Source organism: Poecilia reticulata, linkage group LG16 (genome assembly GCF_000633615.1).
Source record: "Poecilia reticulata strain Guanapo linkage group LG16, Guppy_female_1.0+MT, whole genome shotgun sequence".
NCBI classification, from domain to species: domain Eukaryota; kingdom Metazoa; phylum Chordata; class Actinopteri; order Cyprinodontiformes; family Poeciliidae; genus Poecilia; species Poecilia reticulata.
In genome coordinates, this window is record NC_024346.1 from 15,225,980 (window position 1) to 15,238,912 (window position 12,933).

Consider the following 12,933-nt stretch of genomic DNA (forward strand, 5'->3'; position numbering starts at 1 on the left):
TTATGTTATATTCAGTTTTTTTTGCACCATGTCAGATGTTAGTTTGGAAGACTTCTCATCCTGGTTACGTGAACCGACCAAAGTTCCCTTTCTCAGAGTAATTCAAGTGATACTGTCCTCCACCTTCCTGTATATGTTAATTTATGACCTGCTGTCGAGGCTCTCCTGCAGATCTCTATTCTCCTTTGTACTTTCAATGCTTAACCCAGCAATAGTTCTTCGGGTTTTAAATCACTAACACAAACCTGTTCAAACTTAAGAAATTCGTTCTAAAAGGTTTAAACTGTGTTAAACACTAAAAATAGTCATTTTTCCTCAACATTAGCCTAAATGTAGCCAGTGGCACGTGGGGTATAACTAGCATGTTGTCTTACAATAACTTCCTCCATACAGTGTGCTAAACATGGTTAATAAATAAACAAAATAATTTTAGTTAAAAGGCTACTGTTAATGTGAGCATTAGTTACATTAGCAATGTTTGTGATAAACATTGCTTTTGTTTATCACATAATGTTAGCAAACATAATGTTATGTTTTTTTTGCAAAAAAAAAAAAAGTTAATTGTCTACTTCGTGGCACTTGGTTACTAGTAAACACACTCATCTCTTAGCAACAGATTAGCAACAAAAATTGTTATTGTTCAAAAAACATAAGATTTCTTCTGCTGTTTTGAAATGCTATTTATTTTACCTTAACAAGAATTGTGTAGTTGGTGAATTTTGCAGAAAAGTTTATTATTTTTGTCATAGTGGTAAATATATTATAAAATACACATTCAACACAAAAGTTAAAATCTCGACTTATACTTTGTGGCAGTTCGTTAGCAGTAGAAAACGCTTATCTCTTAAAACCAAGTTAAGTTATATAGTTTATAAAACATAAGCTATTTCGAAATAATGCCTAGCTTATTAGATAAAAGACATTTACTGTTGGTACATTTAGCAAAAGTAAAAATCTGTTTACTTCTTAGCACTTGGTTACCAGTAAACACACCCATCTCTTAGCAACAGGCTAGCAACAAAAATTCTTATTGATCAAAAAACATAAGATTTCTTCTGCTCTTTGGAAATACCACTTATTTTATACTTAAGAATTGTGTAGTTGGTATATTTTGTAGAAAAGTTCATTCTTTTTGTCATTAGTTTTAAATATTTTAACATTCAACACAAAAGTAAAAATCTCGATTTATACTTTTTTGCAGTTCATTAGCAGTAGAAAACGCTTATCTCTTAAAACCAAACTAACAACAAGTTATATAGTTTATAAAGCATAAGCTCTTTCGAAATAATGCTTATCTGATTAGATAGAAGACATTTGCCGTTGGCAAATTTTTAAAAAGTGAAAATCTTAAGTTTACTTCGTAGCACTTGGTTACCAGTAAACACACCGATCTCTTAGCAACAGGCTAGCAACAAAAATTCTTATTGATCAAAAAACATAATATTTCTTCTGCTCTTTGGAAATACCACTTATTTTATACTTAAGAATTGTGTAGTTGCTGAATTTTGCAGAAAAGTGTTGTTTTTTGTTTGTTTTTAGTGGTAAATATATTGTATAACAGACATTCAACACAAAAGTAAAAATCTGATTTATACTTCGTTGCAGTTCGTTACCTTTAGAAAACGCTCATCYCTTAACACCAAATTAATTATAGGTGTRGAGCAGTGTTTCCCAACCCTGGTCCTCAAGGCACACTGACYTGCATGTTTTAGATGCTYCCCTGCATCATCAGCACACATGATTGCAATTGATGGCTGATTAACAGGGTTTTGCTGAATTGAAATCATCTGAATGGGGTGTGTTGAAGCAGGGGAACATCTAAAACATAAAAAGTCAGTGTGCCTTGAGGACCAGGATTGGGAAACACTGGTGTAGAGCAGGCTGCACAGTGGCGCAGTTGGTAGAGCTGTTGCCTTGCAGCAAGAAGGTTCTGGGTTCGATTCCCGGCCTGGGGTCTTTCTGCATGGAGTTTGCATGTTCTCCCTGTGCATGCGTGGGTTTTCTCCGGGTACTCAGGTTTCCTCCCACAGTTAGGTTAATTGGCCTCACCAAATTGCCCCTAGGTGTGAGTGTGTGTGTGCATGGTTGTGTGTCCTGTGTGTCTCTGTGTTGCCCTGTGACAGACTGGTGACCTGTCCAGGGTGTACCCTGCCTCTCGCCCGAAACGATAGCTGGAGATAGGCAMCAGCAACCCTCCCGACCCCACTAAGGGACAGGGGTGCAAGAAAATGGATGGATGGATGGATGGTGTAGAGCAATACGTGCCTTACATGCATTGCATGGAAGCTTTGAAAAACAGTGTAAACATTGGTGTTTATGCTATGACAAAGATGGACTTTGTTTATTACAGGTTACTTCTGAAAGTGCTTGATTTCACTCTATTTTATTTTGGGGTATCTGAGTAATAATGCTGTACTCAAATGCACCCCAGACTTTTAAATAAAAAAATAAATAAGTAAAATGATAAGATTATTTTGATTCCCCAATAAAATATCAGGCTGCAGTGATTTGATCTAGCAATTAAACTATAATAAATAACCAGTAGGTGAAACATGACAAACTATGGCTCAGTTCACCCAGGTGAAAAAAAGTATACTTTAGTATATTTCAAACATACTTAAATTTGTGAAAGTATACTAAGTATTAAGTGTACTACCTATAAGTATATCTGAAGTATACTAAAAGTATACTTGTACCAATTGCGAAATTAGAACTTTAAAAACACTTAAACATAATTGTACCAAAATACACTTTTAATATGTTAAATAAAAGTATACTTTACTTTACTTTTATTTAAAAGTAAAGTATATTTTACTTTATGCTCAAGTACATACTTGAGCATATACTCAAGTATATAGTCTACCTTGAAGGCAATATTATGCGAGTAAAAATGTCGAATTTGAACAGCGCTTGTTATCTTCCCTGCGTCCCTATATGATCTCAAGTATATACTTGAGATCATATACTTTCACAAGTATAATTAAAATATATTTTGTGTATATTTAAAAATATATGCTCAAAATATCATTTTTTTAAATTCACTTAACACTACTTTAGATGATTAATTTCAGTATGTTTTAAATTACATCTCAGTGTAAATTTTAGGCTAATAAAATATGCCTTTTTTAATTTTCTTTATTTAACCAGGTGAACCCCATTGAGATCCAGATCTCATTTTCAAGAGGGACCTGGGCAGAAGTCTGCATCACACAGTAACCTGATTACAAAATAAAACTAATTAATACATATGCAGAAGTATGTCTTTTAGGCACCTTTAAAGTGTGTTGTAGGCATACTTTTTAAGTACCTAAAAAGTATGAATTTTTAAGTGCCTTAATAATCTTTTACTATTTATTAAAATTGCATACAATAAAAAAAAGATAATCATGATGTAATTTTTAAGAAAATACCCAATCAATTTACAGATGTGTGATGTAAATCCTGATAATCATCGGCATTAGCTCCAGTTCACACTCCAGGCCAGATGGTGGCGGTATTGCACACTTTCATTTATTTAAAAAACGCCACAAAGAGAAGAAAAAACTTGAACGCAGGGAAGATAACAAGCGCTGTTCAAATTTGACATTTTTACTCGCATAATATTGCCTTCAAGGTAGAGAGGGCCTTGACAATAGTTACTAATTTTGGTAAATTCAAGCTGGTGACGTCAGGTTACATTGTGTTGCATTCAATGTTATCGGAAAAAAGAGATTCCGATAACAAATCGGACATGCGCTTAATGTCCTATTTGCCATAACTATTTATTGAATTCATAGTCGCCAGCTGGGGTGGCAACAGGGGTGGCAAGGCTCTCATTTGGGGTGGTAAATGCCAGCACATGCCACCCCAGTAGACCCGCCCCTGTCTCTAGATGAGGAAAGCTGGTAGAGACGATAACAAAAAAAAAAAAAAAAAACCTGGCTGCTACAAAATACTATTTCATAAAGGGTAATACAAAGCATGACCTGGTCTTTTCCTTTGTGCGTCGTCGTGGATTGGTCTTGTCATATGAACTAATACATTCAAGTGTGTGTAATAATATGACAAAATGTAAAAAAGTTGAAAGGTTATGAATACTTTTGCAATTAAAATTTTGGATTTGCATTTTAGAAAGGTCAAACATTTCCTCTGGCTTTTGCCAAAGGCTGTTGAGCTGGACGTCACATTTATGATCCTGTTCTTAAAGCGAGCAGATAAACCCAGAGGGGATTTCAGTGTGAAGAAATGTAATAGTGAGAAATAGTGGGGAAAGAGAAGGAAAAAAGTCAAAAAGAAAAGAGCGAAGTCACTTTCCGTATATTATAAAGGTCACAGAGTAAAATGTGGTGCACTTATGTAATGGATCAAATTGCAATGTGGTAGGTGAGTGTATAGAAGTTGAAGATGTGAAAGATACGGCAGGAGAAGGATCCCAGACCTCTAGACAAGTTGTCATTTCGGAAGGGAAGCCAAAAAAGGGAAATATTTATATTTAGGGATCTCACTGTAAATGTTCTGTCCTCCTTCCTCTTCCTTCCTTTCTTACTTCTTTCTTTCTTGCTTTCTTTGCTTTTTTCCATTTCTTTCTTTGCCACAAATTTAGATTGAACGCTAATATTTTATATTTTGAATATAAACATAAAGTTACTGAAAACTGGAAAGCATAGCATGTGATGCTCTACATATGCGACACGTTTATCTTCTCGCTGCACAATGCTGACATTTATCTTTCTGTTTGCCCCCCCTCCCCGGCCTCTCCCTCACACCCCTTTATATGGACCCTCCCCCTTCCTATCTGATCCACAGGTGAGCGAGGACTGGAAGTACGTTGCTATGGTGATCGATCGCCTCTTTCTCTGGATCTTTGTGTTTGTTTGCGTGTTTGGCACGATGGGCATGTTCCTGCAGCCCCTTTTCCAGAATTACACAGCGAAAACCATCAACACGCCAGGCTGATTGTTTCCGCCAACAGACAGCGGCCCTGACCAATCAGAGCAGCAGGACAAACGACAAAGGTGTGGTGGTGTGTGCGCGTGTGTGTGTGTGTGTGCGTGTGCGTGTGTGTGGGGGTGTGTGTGTGTGTGTGTGTGTGTGCGCGTGTGTGCGTGTGTGTGTGTGTGTGTGTGGGTGTGTGTGTGGGTGTGTGTGTGTGTGTGTGTGTGTGTGTGTGTGTGTGTGTGTGTGTGTGTGTGTGTGTGTGTGTGTGTGTGTGTGTGTGTGTGTACTTTGGGGTGGTTGGGGATCTTAGTTTTATCGTGTNGGTCTTCATTTGGACCAACACTCAGCTTAATGGACCTGCGTTCGCTCGCTGCACACCGCCGTGCAACACCACCTGGCTCAACGTGTGTGTGTGTGCGTGTGCGTGTGTGTGGGGGTGTGTGTGTGTGTGTGTGTGTGCGCGTGTGTGTGTGTGTGTGTGTGTGTGTGTGTGTGTGTGTGTGTGTGTGTGTGTGTGTGTACTTTGGGGTGGTTGGGGATCTTAGTTTTATCGTGTCTATGGAACTGGAATCAAAAATGCTACCGAAGAGCTATCCTGTCCATTGACTTTATAATAACATTTTTGCAACAAACAACCATTTTTCTTGTATGAGGATAAAGTAAAAGACAGTGACACACTTTTTCCTGCAATTTTTGTTATTGTTGTTGTTGTTGGAGAATTAAAACAGACTGACCTCCCCTCTCTAGTGTAAAGATCCACCCTTGTTCCCGTCCTCGGCCTTTCAGGGAGTGAGGACGCAGATTTTCTCCTTGACGCATCCAGCCAGACCACACTGGCTGCTTCACAGCAACGCCGCCACAGATGAGACTCCACAGTAGCGTTGGCTGATACTGAGGATCAGAGAGGGAAGGAAGGTTCTTATTGAGCGTCTTGCTTTTTTTTTTTTCTCCCAAGAAATCCATTATGTCAGTGAACCGATTCAGTATTTTTTATCATAGCGTAGCAGCCTGCCACAAGCATATTGCATCGAGTAAATAATTAATACTTCTATATATCAGTTCATGCAAAGGTTTGTTGATGACAGAGAGATTTTAGTGTGTTGTACGATTGTATAGCTATAAAAAGGAATGTGATTTAAACTGCTGCACAGCCTGCGTGTTGCACGCTAACACTAGACGTGTTGCAGATTAAAGGAAAACATAAATGAGATGCATATACGTGAAAGGAAAAACGAGGGGGCAATATTACTGAAAAGTCATGCATGGACATTTTTTCGGGTGTTTTTTTTTTTGTTTTTTTGTTTTTTGCTTAAAGTGTTGCAGATTGCTGTACCAGAGGGCGCAGCTGCATACGAGACCTGAGAAGTGGATTAAACTGAGCCAAAATGTTGCAACAGAACAGTAAACGTGCTGGACACTGGAATGTGATTTCTATTTTTAACCAGATGAAGTAACAAGGAGGCACTCGTTGGTTGTGCAGACAGCTACGTGTACATCGAATTATCGATAAACTGATGGAGGTACTTTCAAAGGCTTTGGGATAATTATGCGTGTTGACATGGTTTCACATCTGTTTACTTCAATGTTGTTGCCCTTACCAGACTGACGTAGTGTCTTTTAGCTCCTTTGTCCTCATTAGAGATGCACCAAGAAAAGAAAAAAAATCGGCCGGTGACCTGAATCAGTCAAACCAGCCAGAAACCAGACAGATACTTGAAAATCCAGATATTTTTCCGGTTCAGGACACACGCCATCTCTGGAGGTACTCAAAGCTACCTAAATATTGCATCGTTAAGGCGCTTAAAATCATAGTGAGAGGAAGCACAGATATGTTGAGAAGGTATTTTGAATAAACAGGGTTGTCCCTGACATCTGGAGAAGGTTAATTCAGGCAGCCGGAGAGCAACAGTTTCAGCAGAGAGTAGGAATGCTGAACGCAGTTGGAAATCTCCGATTAAGGATATAGATTCTCTAAGGATTACATGCTAATTCTGCTGGTTTTGTCATGTAAGCTACCATAGCATACTTAAGCTAGTTTAAAATCATTAATATTTCTGTTTTTAAAATTATAGTAAAACCTTGTTGGTGACACAATTAGTCGTTTGGATCAGATCTCATCCTGCTGGGTTCTTGGTGCAATAAACAAAACAAAACAAAAAAAACATTTGGATTTGACACACCAATTCATTTATTACCAGACAAAGTCAAATTAATTTCAGGCTGTCTTTCATCTTTCATTATTTCCTCGATACAAATCACTGCACCGTAGCGTTATCTCATGAGGAAGATTTAATGGCAAAATATTTCCAGTGCCATTATCCTTTAATTGTTCCTAAGGAGAAATCAGAGTCAACTTCAAGATTTCCAAAAGCGGAAAATCGGAATCGCCACATGATTCTGACGGGTGCATCTCTAATCCTCTCGCTCAACGCCTGAGCTTTAATGTGTAAATGTGAACACCCTTCTGTATTATCACCTCTGAGAGTTGCAGCATAAAGAATGTGCGTCTTCCAACCCCTCCTTCAATTAGTCTCTGCCAAACTCCAGCCCCTTATATTTGGTCTTCCAAACTCACAAATGTTTGGAAATTAGTCTTAGTTTTTCCAGAATCTTATCAGGGTCTTAGACGGTCATGAAAGATGCAAAAGGACCTTTTGCAATCACATGTGCAATTAAAATCTTAAGAAATAAAGAAGGAGCTCAAGAGGATCAACTGCACTCGTAAGTGGAAAATGCCTAAAAAAATTGAGTGGAAACCGGAAAAGAGAAAGGACTCCCAACGTTTCACTTTAAAGGAAAAGAACTAAAAACACACAAAAAAATGCTATTTCATCCCTGTCATTGTCGTCGTCTGTGAGTTTCTCCAGATTTCTGCAGTCATGTGGCCAAGGTCTGCAGCTTCACTCGCTGGGAGCCGTCTCCCTCTCTGCCTCTCCACGATGGGATCACCCGTGGGGATCCCTTTCAGATCTCATACAAGTGTGAAAAGCCTTTCAGAGACCCGTGAATACTGTTGGCTGCATGGCTCTGCACCAGAGAAAGTGCCGCTGCCCACTCTCTGTTTGCTCCCCTTGACCTTTTCGCTCTCCTTCCTTTTTCCACTCACTTCCTCTCTGATGATTATGCTCCACTATCCTTCACCTCCCCCCCCCCATTCCCGACTCTGAAATCTGCTCACCTTAACCCGACCAATAAAGGTTGTAGGTTCAGATTAATCGTCTGTGGCTCTTGTCGTCGTCCTTTACTCTTACACATGTACACAAAGCTTTCATGTGTGGCTGTAGCATAGAAGCCCAATAATTGTTGGTGGTTGTAGAAAGAAAGAAAACAAGAGGTCTGAATAGCTTTAACTGTTTTAAGGCACTGTAAACTGTACCTTTCATTTTTTCTGTTCTAGTCTTATATCATCAAGCGACTTCAGTTCAAAATGTGACTATACATTGACAGGATACATCTCTATTCATTATTGCACACTCTCCCTTTAAACGAATAGATACACACATGAACCTTTCACCATTTTAATCAACCCTCAAACCACAACAAGTGACTGCTTCTTCTAATTTACACTTTATTGGTTCTGTATTAACATTTTCAAAATCTCAGTAATGACTTCAAACGCAACAACAAAAATACAAGTTGAAATATACTATTACAGGGTAAAATGCGCCAATGATGCATCTGTATCTATACACATTCTTGTATGACAACAGAAATATGTCTTAAATCTGTGTATAAACCTGTTTGAGCTCTTCTGCTACTATATTGCTTTTTTTTTTATAAACCAGGGAGTAATGCTGCCCCCTGGTGTCTATTTGCTCTCCTTTTTTATTCCGTGCTGCAATAAACCAGAGCCGACAGAGCACGGTTTAAATGAATGTTTATTCTTTCCAGGGGAAGAAACATTTAACTCGAAGGTGTATCAAAAAGCAATTCCAGACAAAGAACCGCAGGAGATGAAATGAGAAATCATATAATCACGTTTACAGTCACAATGAGACAAAAAGAACAAAATAAACAGCAACTATTACAGCTCAGGTCAGTGTGTTTTTGTGTTGTTTTTGCACTGCAGCTTTATGACAGGATGTCTGTTACCATTTCCTCGCTGGAGCGTAGGGGGTTTTGTGTTTGCGAGAGCAGATTTCTACGAGCCGCTCACTTCTTCTCCGGCTTATCGTTGAACTCCAGGAAGAAGTCGTTGCAGGCCACAGTTAGAGCTCCCACCAAGATGACAAACTCGGTGAAATCGACCTCTCCGTCGTTGTTTGAATCGAGGTCTTTCATGACCTTATCCACAGCCTCTTTGTCCTGGGCATTCTGCATTTGTGAGAAAAAGGGAGTCAAAGATGCATTAACTGCTTTTCAGCTGAAATATATGCATGTATGCGTGTAGGTGTGTGCGTGTGTGTATCTTGGTGTGCTTTCTTACCCCCAGGTAGGTGCCGAGCTCCGTGGTGAGCAGCTCTTTGAGCTCAGCCCTGCTCAGTGTGTATTTATCCCCCTCATTTCCAGAGTATTTGTGGAAGGTCTGGATCATCAGCTGCATGGCGTTCTCCAGGGTGGAGGCATTCTCTGAGTTGGGCAAAGACATTCTGGAAGGGAACAAAGGGTTAATGGGTTGGAGATGTAGCAAAGATGGTCTAAGTGGTGCTTTCTCGGGTAGAAAGAAAAAAAAATACGTCAAAAGTGGCTAAAGCTTCTGCCTGCAGGGTGCGGTCTTTGCTTTCTCAATCCTACTGAGAGATTTAAAAAAACAGCCAAGCTGATGGAGGAGTAAAAGCATTTTGTCACTGAGTATAAACTGATAGGAGTTGGAAACAATACCTAGGAGTTGGGCCGTCGTCCAGAGCAACCTGGCAACCTGTTTCCTTTCTGACAGTTTTCCTGGTAAAGATAAAAACCAGTCCTCAATGCTGCTGTGCTGCAGCGTGTGGACCTCTTAAGAGTTTGTGGCTGAACATGCGAGCCAGTTGATATGGGTGAAATCAAACTCTGGCCAAACAACAAGAGGAAGAGATGCGCTCAGGGGCAACCTGATCCGCCTTTTACTTTAGCTCAAAACAGCAGATACGTGTGTAAGGTCTTGCCTTTCTCCGACCTGCATCACCTCTAACCTGTAAGAGACTCGTTCTGACCCCTGCATCGTTTTTTTTTGGCTTACCGACTCATTTTCTTTTTGGGGAAAGCGTGAATCGGCAGCGTCAGAGATGAATAGAGGAGAATTTTTCAGCAGCTTTGGAGACACTGTTGTCCATAACATGAGGATTACAGGCTTTTCAGTAAATGGGGGAGGGGGGGGGGGGAAGGGGTGAAAGCTAATTGTGTGCTTGTTTTTGCTTTGCATCAAACAAAAACAGTGCACTGTATCCATAAAATGCATTTCTAAAAATGAACTTTTTTGTCATATGAAGGGAGATCTCTACTGCCAGAGACCTTCTTTTGGTTCTTACCTGAGTGAAGATGAAGCTCCGGGCTTGACGGCGAGGTGCAGACAGAGGAGGCGACAGCGGCTGATAGGGAGGCTCTGGACGACGGCGCCTTAAATACAACCCATTTACTCCACCCAAACCACCTCCACCTCTCTCCCTCCTTCCACCTGTTGCCTCGTTGCATCTTCTCCACTCCGACTTCTCTGTTTACGCGGCAGACACCTGTCATCGACACGCACACTTCAAGGTCCACCTGCTGCTTGTTCCTGAGCTACTTGGACGTGACATTTTCAGAGAAATACTGAAAACATACATTTCAGAAAATGACAATATCATTTTTTTTTTTTTTAAAGGTGCTTATTTAAGCTATTAAAGAAAAGTAAAACTCATATTATGTAGGTTTCTTAGATCAAATGGTTTCATTTTTTTAGATGAGTTTGTAATTATGCTTTGCAGATTATGAAAATCCAAAATGAAAGTTTCTCATAAGAGCTTCAGCACTTAACCCATCACATTCTGTTACACTATTTCTGAACCAGGGACAACAGATGTGAAAAAGCACTGGAGTACTGAAAAGTGGTACAAAATCCTTTTTTCCATTCAAACACATAATCAAAGTCTATCAAGGTCCAGTGTGAAGTTTCCACAATCAGTGATAGCTTGAGGTCCCATGTCATAATTTTTATTGTTTTTCTGAAGTGCATGATCAATTCAGTCACTTGGACCCTTCTAGTGTTTCATGCATCCCTCTGCTGACAAACCTGGACTTCCTGCAGATCACAACAGAACCATATAGGCTGACCACCTCGATGGCACGTCGCATTTGTGCAGCAAGTCATGCAAAGCAATCGTGAGTTCCTGGGAGCAGATGCTGCACATCATTGGGACTCAGTGTTCCAGCAGGTTGACACTTCTGTTAAAAATCTCCTTTTGATTGGTCTTAGGTAATATTCAAAAAATTTTTAGACTTTTTTTTTTGTGCGGTTTTCATTAGCAGTGTGTTAGAATCACCAAAATTAATAGAGAACATGTAAATAACACTAAGTGAATTTGTATTTGGAGTTGAAACAGATCTTAGTCCAAGCAGTGAATTTAACACATGCAGGTGACAACTTGGTTTCAATATGCCAAGTTGTCACCTGGATATTTTTTATTTTTTTGCAATATTTATACTTTGGTTTATGATCCCCTGATAGTCCAAGAGGATTTTCTGAACACAGTTGGCTTTTTGTCTTCAGATGACTTGTCAACTTTTTCTCTGATGATTTACAATAAACACAGTGGTTTATCCTGTTGTGTTGTGCAAGCCATTTGAATTTCATGCCAAAGCAAAGAAGGGAGTGCTAAGCTAAGTAATGAGCCAAGATCAAGATAAATGACTTCATAACCTCTGTGTTTGGGTGATTGTGTGGACGAGGTGTTTGCAGAGGAAGAAGGGGAGAAGAGGTGGGGGGATGAGAGGTGGGGGGGTCATGCCTGATATAGTATCCAGCTGGATTAGTGCGGCGCTGGTGAACAGAGCCATTGCACCTGGCAGCCATACAGAGAAATCCCCATACAAAACCTTCGCACAAAGAGAGGACATAGCACACATGAATACTTTAACAAACACATTCATGCTCCAAACTCCGAGGCGCTTTATGTTTGAGCAAACGGCATGAAAATAAAAGCTTAACCACAGTCACTTCTGAACGGGAACAGAAACATTCTGCAAATAGTGCGCTGCAGGCACACTTCAGCAGGAACAGAAACATACTCTTAAAACGGTTCGGATCACGAATCCTCCCCGCGTCATGTGTCTGTGTTAAAGATAGCCGCAACGCATGCAAGTTTGAAACATTTATTGCTGAGGTGCTATTATTATTATTATTATTATTATTATTTTAAAAAGCCTTGAAATTTATCTTTGATTGTGCGGTTTCGGTAAGAGCGTCGTCTTGCTTAGTATGCGTCTATGCTGAAGTATATAGTGTCAGTGAGTGGGGCGACATGGTGTGAGCGCACGCTCCTACACGCCATATATGTGGATAGTGTTGCAAAGAGGCAGGATGGGGCACAATAGGAAGCATACTGTGTGTCAGGATCTGGTTGCAGCACTTCATGCATCTAACGGCCGGTGAGTTCGGCTCGTCAGGGAATTCACAGCTATATTTAGCAAGTGCGGCAGGTAAGGAGAGGGGAAGGAACGCAGCGCTGCATTTTTACCCATCAGACAATGCGGAGAGAGAAACTACAGTGCATACAGCAACCTCACAGGGACGCAGGTTTATGTTCCCATCACCTTCTGTGAGCAGGATGGTGAGGGATGAGAGGACTGTGGAAAAGAGTGACATCTTGGGGTTAACATTTCTCCATAATAGCCAGAAAAGGTAATTTATCAACTGGTTGTTTGGGAAACATACTGGAAAAAAAAGAGACGTATATCCCACCATCACACCATAGCGTGGAGCTGATGCTGGGATTTGACCCAGAAATGTGAGTGTTGGTCAGATGAGATACAAGGTGGTGAGAGAAAAATAATCTCTCAGAAGACAAGAGTACAGAGACTAGACTGATGTCTTGGTAAGAAATAACTTTTTTTCTTTTCTAT

At 40.0% G+C, this 12,933-nt stretch overlaps 2 protein-coding genes across 4 annotated transcripts in view; one reads left to right on the forward strand and one right to left on the reverse strand.

Moving 5' to 3' along the window:
* Positions 1-10,343, forward strand: part of chrnb2 (cholinergic receptor, nicotinic, beta 2) — a 40,298-nt gene extending 29,955 nt beyond the window's left edge. Inside the window, exons 6-7 of one of the 2 annotated variants that reach the window (XR_001777442.1) lie at positions 4,786-4,994; positions 10,326-10,343. Coding sequence is in view for 1 of the 2 variants with exons in the window: in XM_008431704.2 (XP_008429926.1) it covers positions 4,786-4,935 (150 nt within the window). In the remaining variant the exon portion in view is untranslated. Of the gene's footprint in view, positions 1-4,785; positions 5,039-10,325 lie in introns of those variants that run through there. The other variant, XM_008431704.2, reaches the window with a different exon arrangement.
* Positions 6,187-11,660, reverse strand: s100t (S100 calcium binding protein T). 2 transcript variants are annotated; one of them, XM_008431706.2, is made up of 3 exons: positions 10,365-11,660; positions 9,344-9,506; positions 6,187-9,231 (listed from the first exon to the last, which is right to left on the reverse strand). In XM_008431706.2, exons 2-3 carry the CDS (start codon positions 9,503-9,505, stop codon positions 9,070-9,072), a joined length of 324 nt encoding a protein of 107 aa, XP_008429928.1. In that variant the 5' UTR covers position 9,506; positions 10,365-11,660; the 3' UTR covers positions 6,187-9,069. The 2 variants fall into 2 exon arrangements, with proteins under 2 accessions (XP_008429928.1, XP_008429929.1); XM_008431707.2 differs by lacking the exon at positions 10,365-11,660 and adding an exon at positions 9,739-10,187.
* Between the last annotated feature and the right edge of the window lie 1,273 nt (positions 11,661-12,933).

Coding starts and splice junctions, on each gene's coding strand:
- s100t (XM_008431706.2), bottom strand. CDS start 9,505: ATGTCTTTGCCCAACTCAGAGAATGCCTCCACCCTGGAGAACGCCATG. Junction 9,232..9,343: donor AGCTCGGCACCTACCTGGGG/GTAAGAAAGCAC, acceptor TCACAAATGCAG/AATGCCCAGGACAAAGAGGC.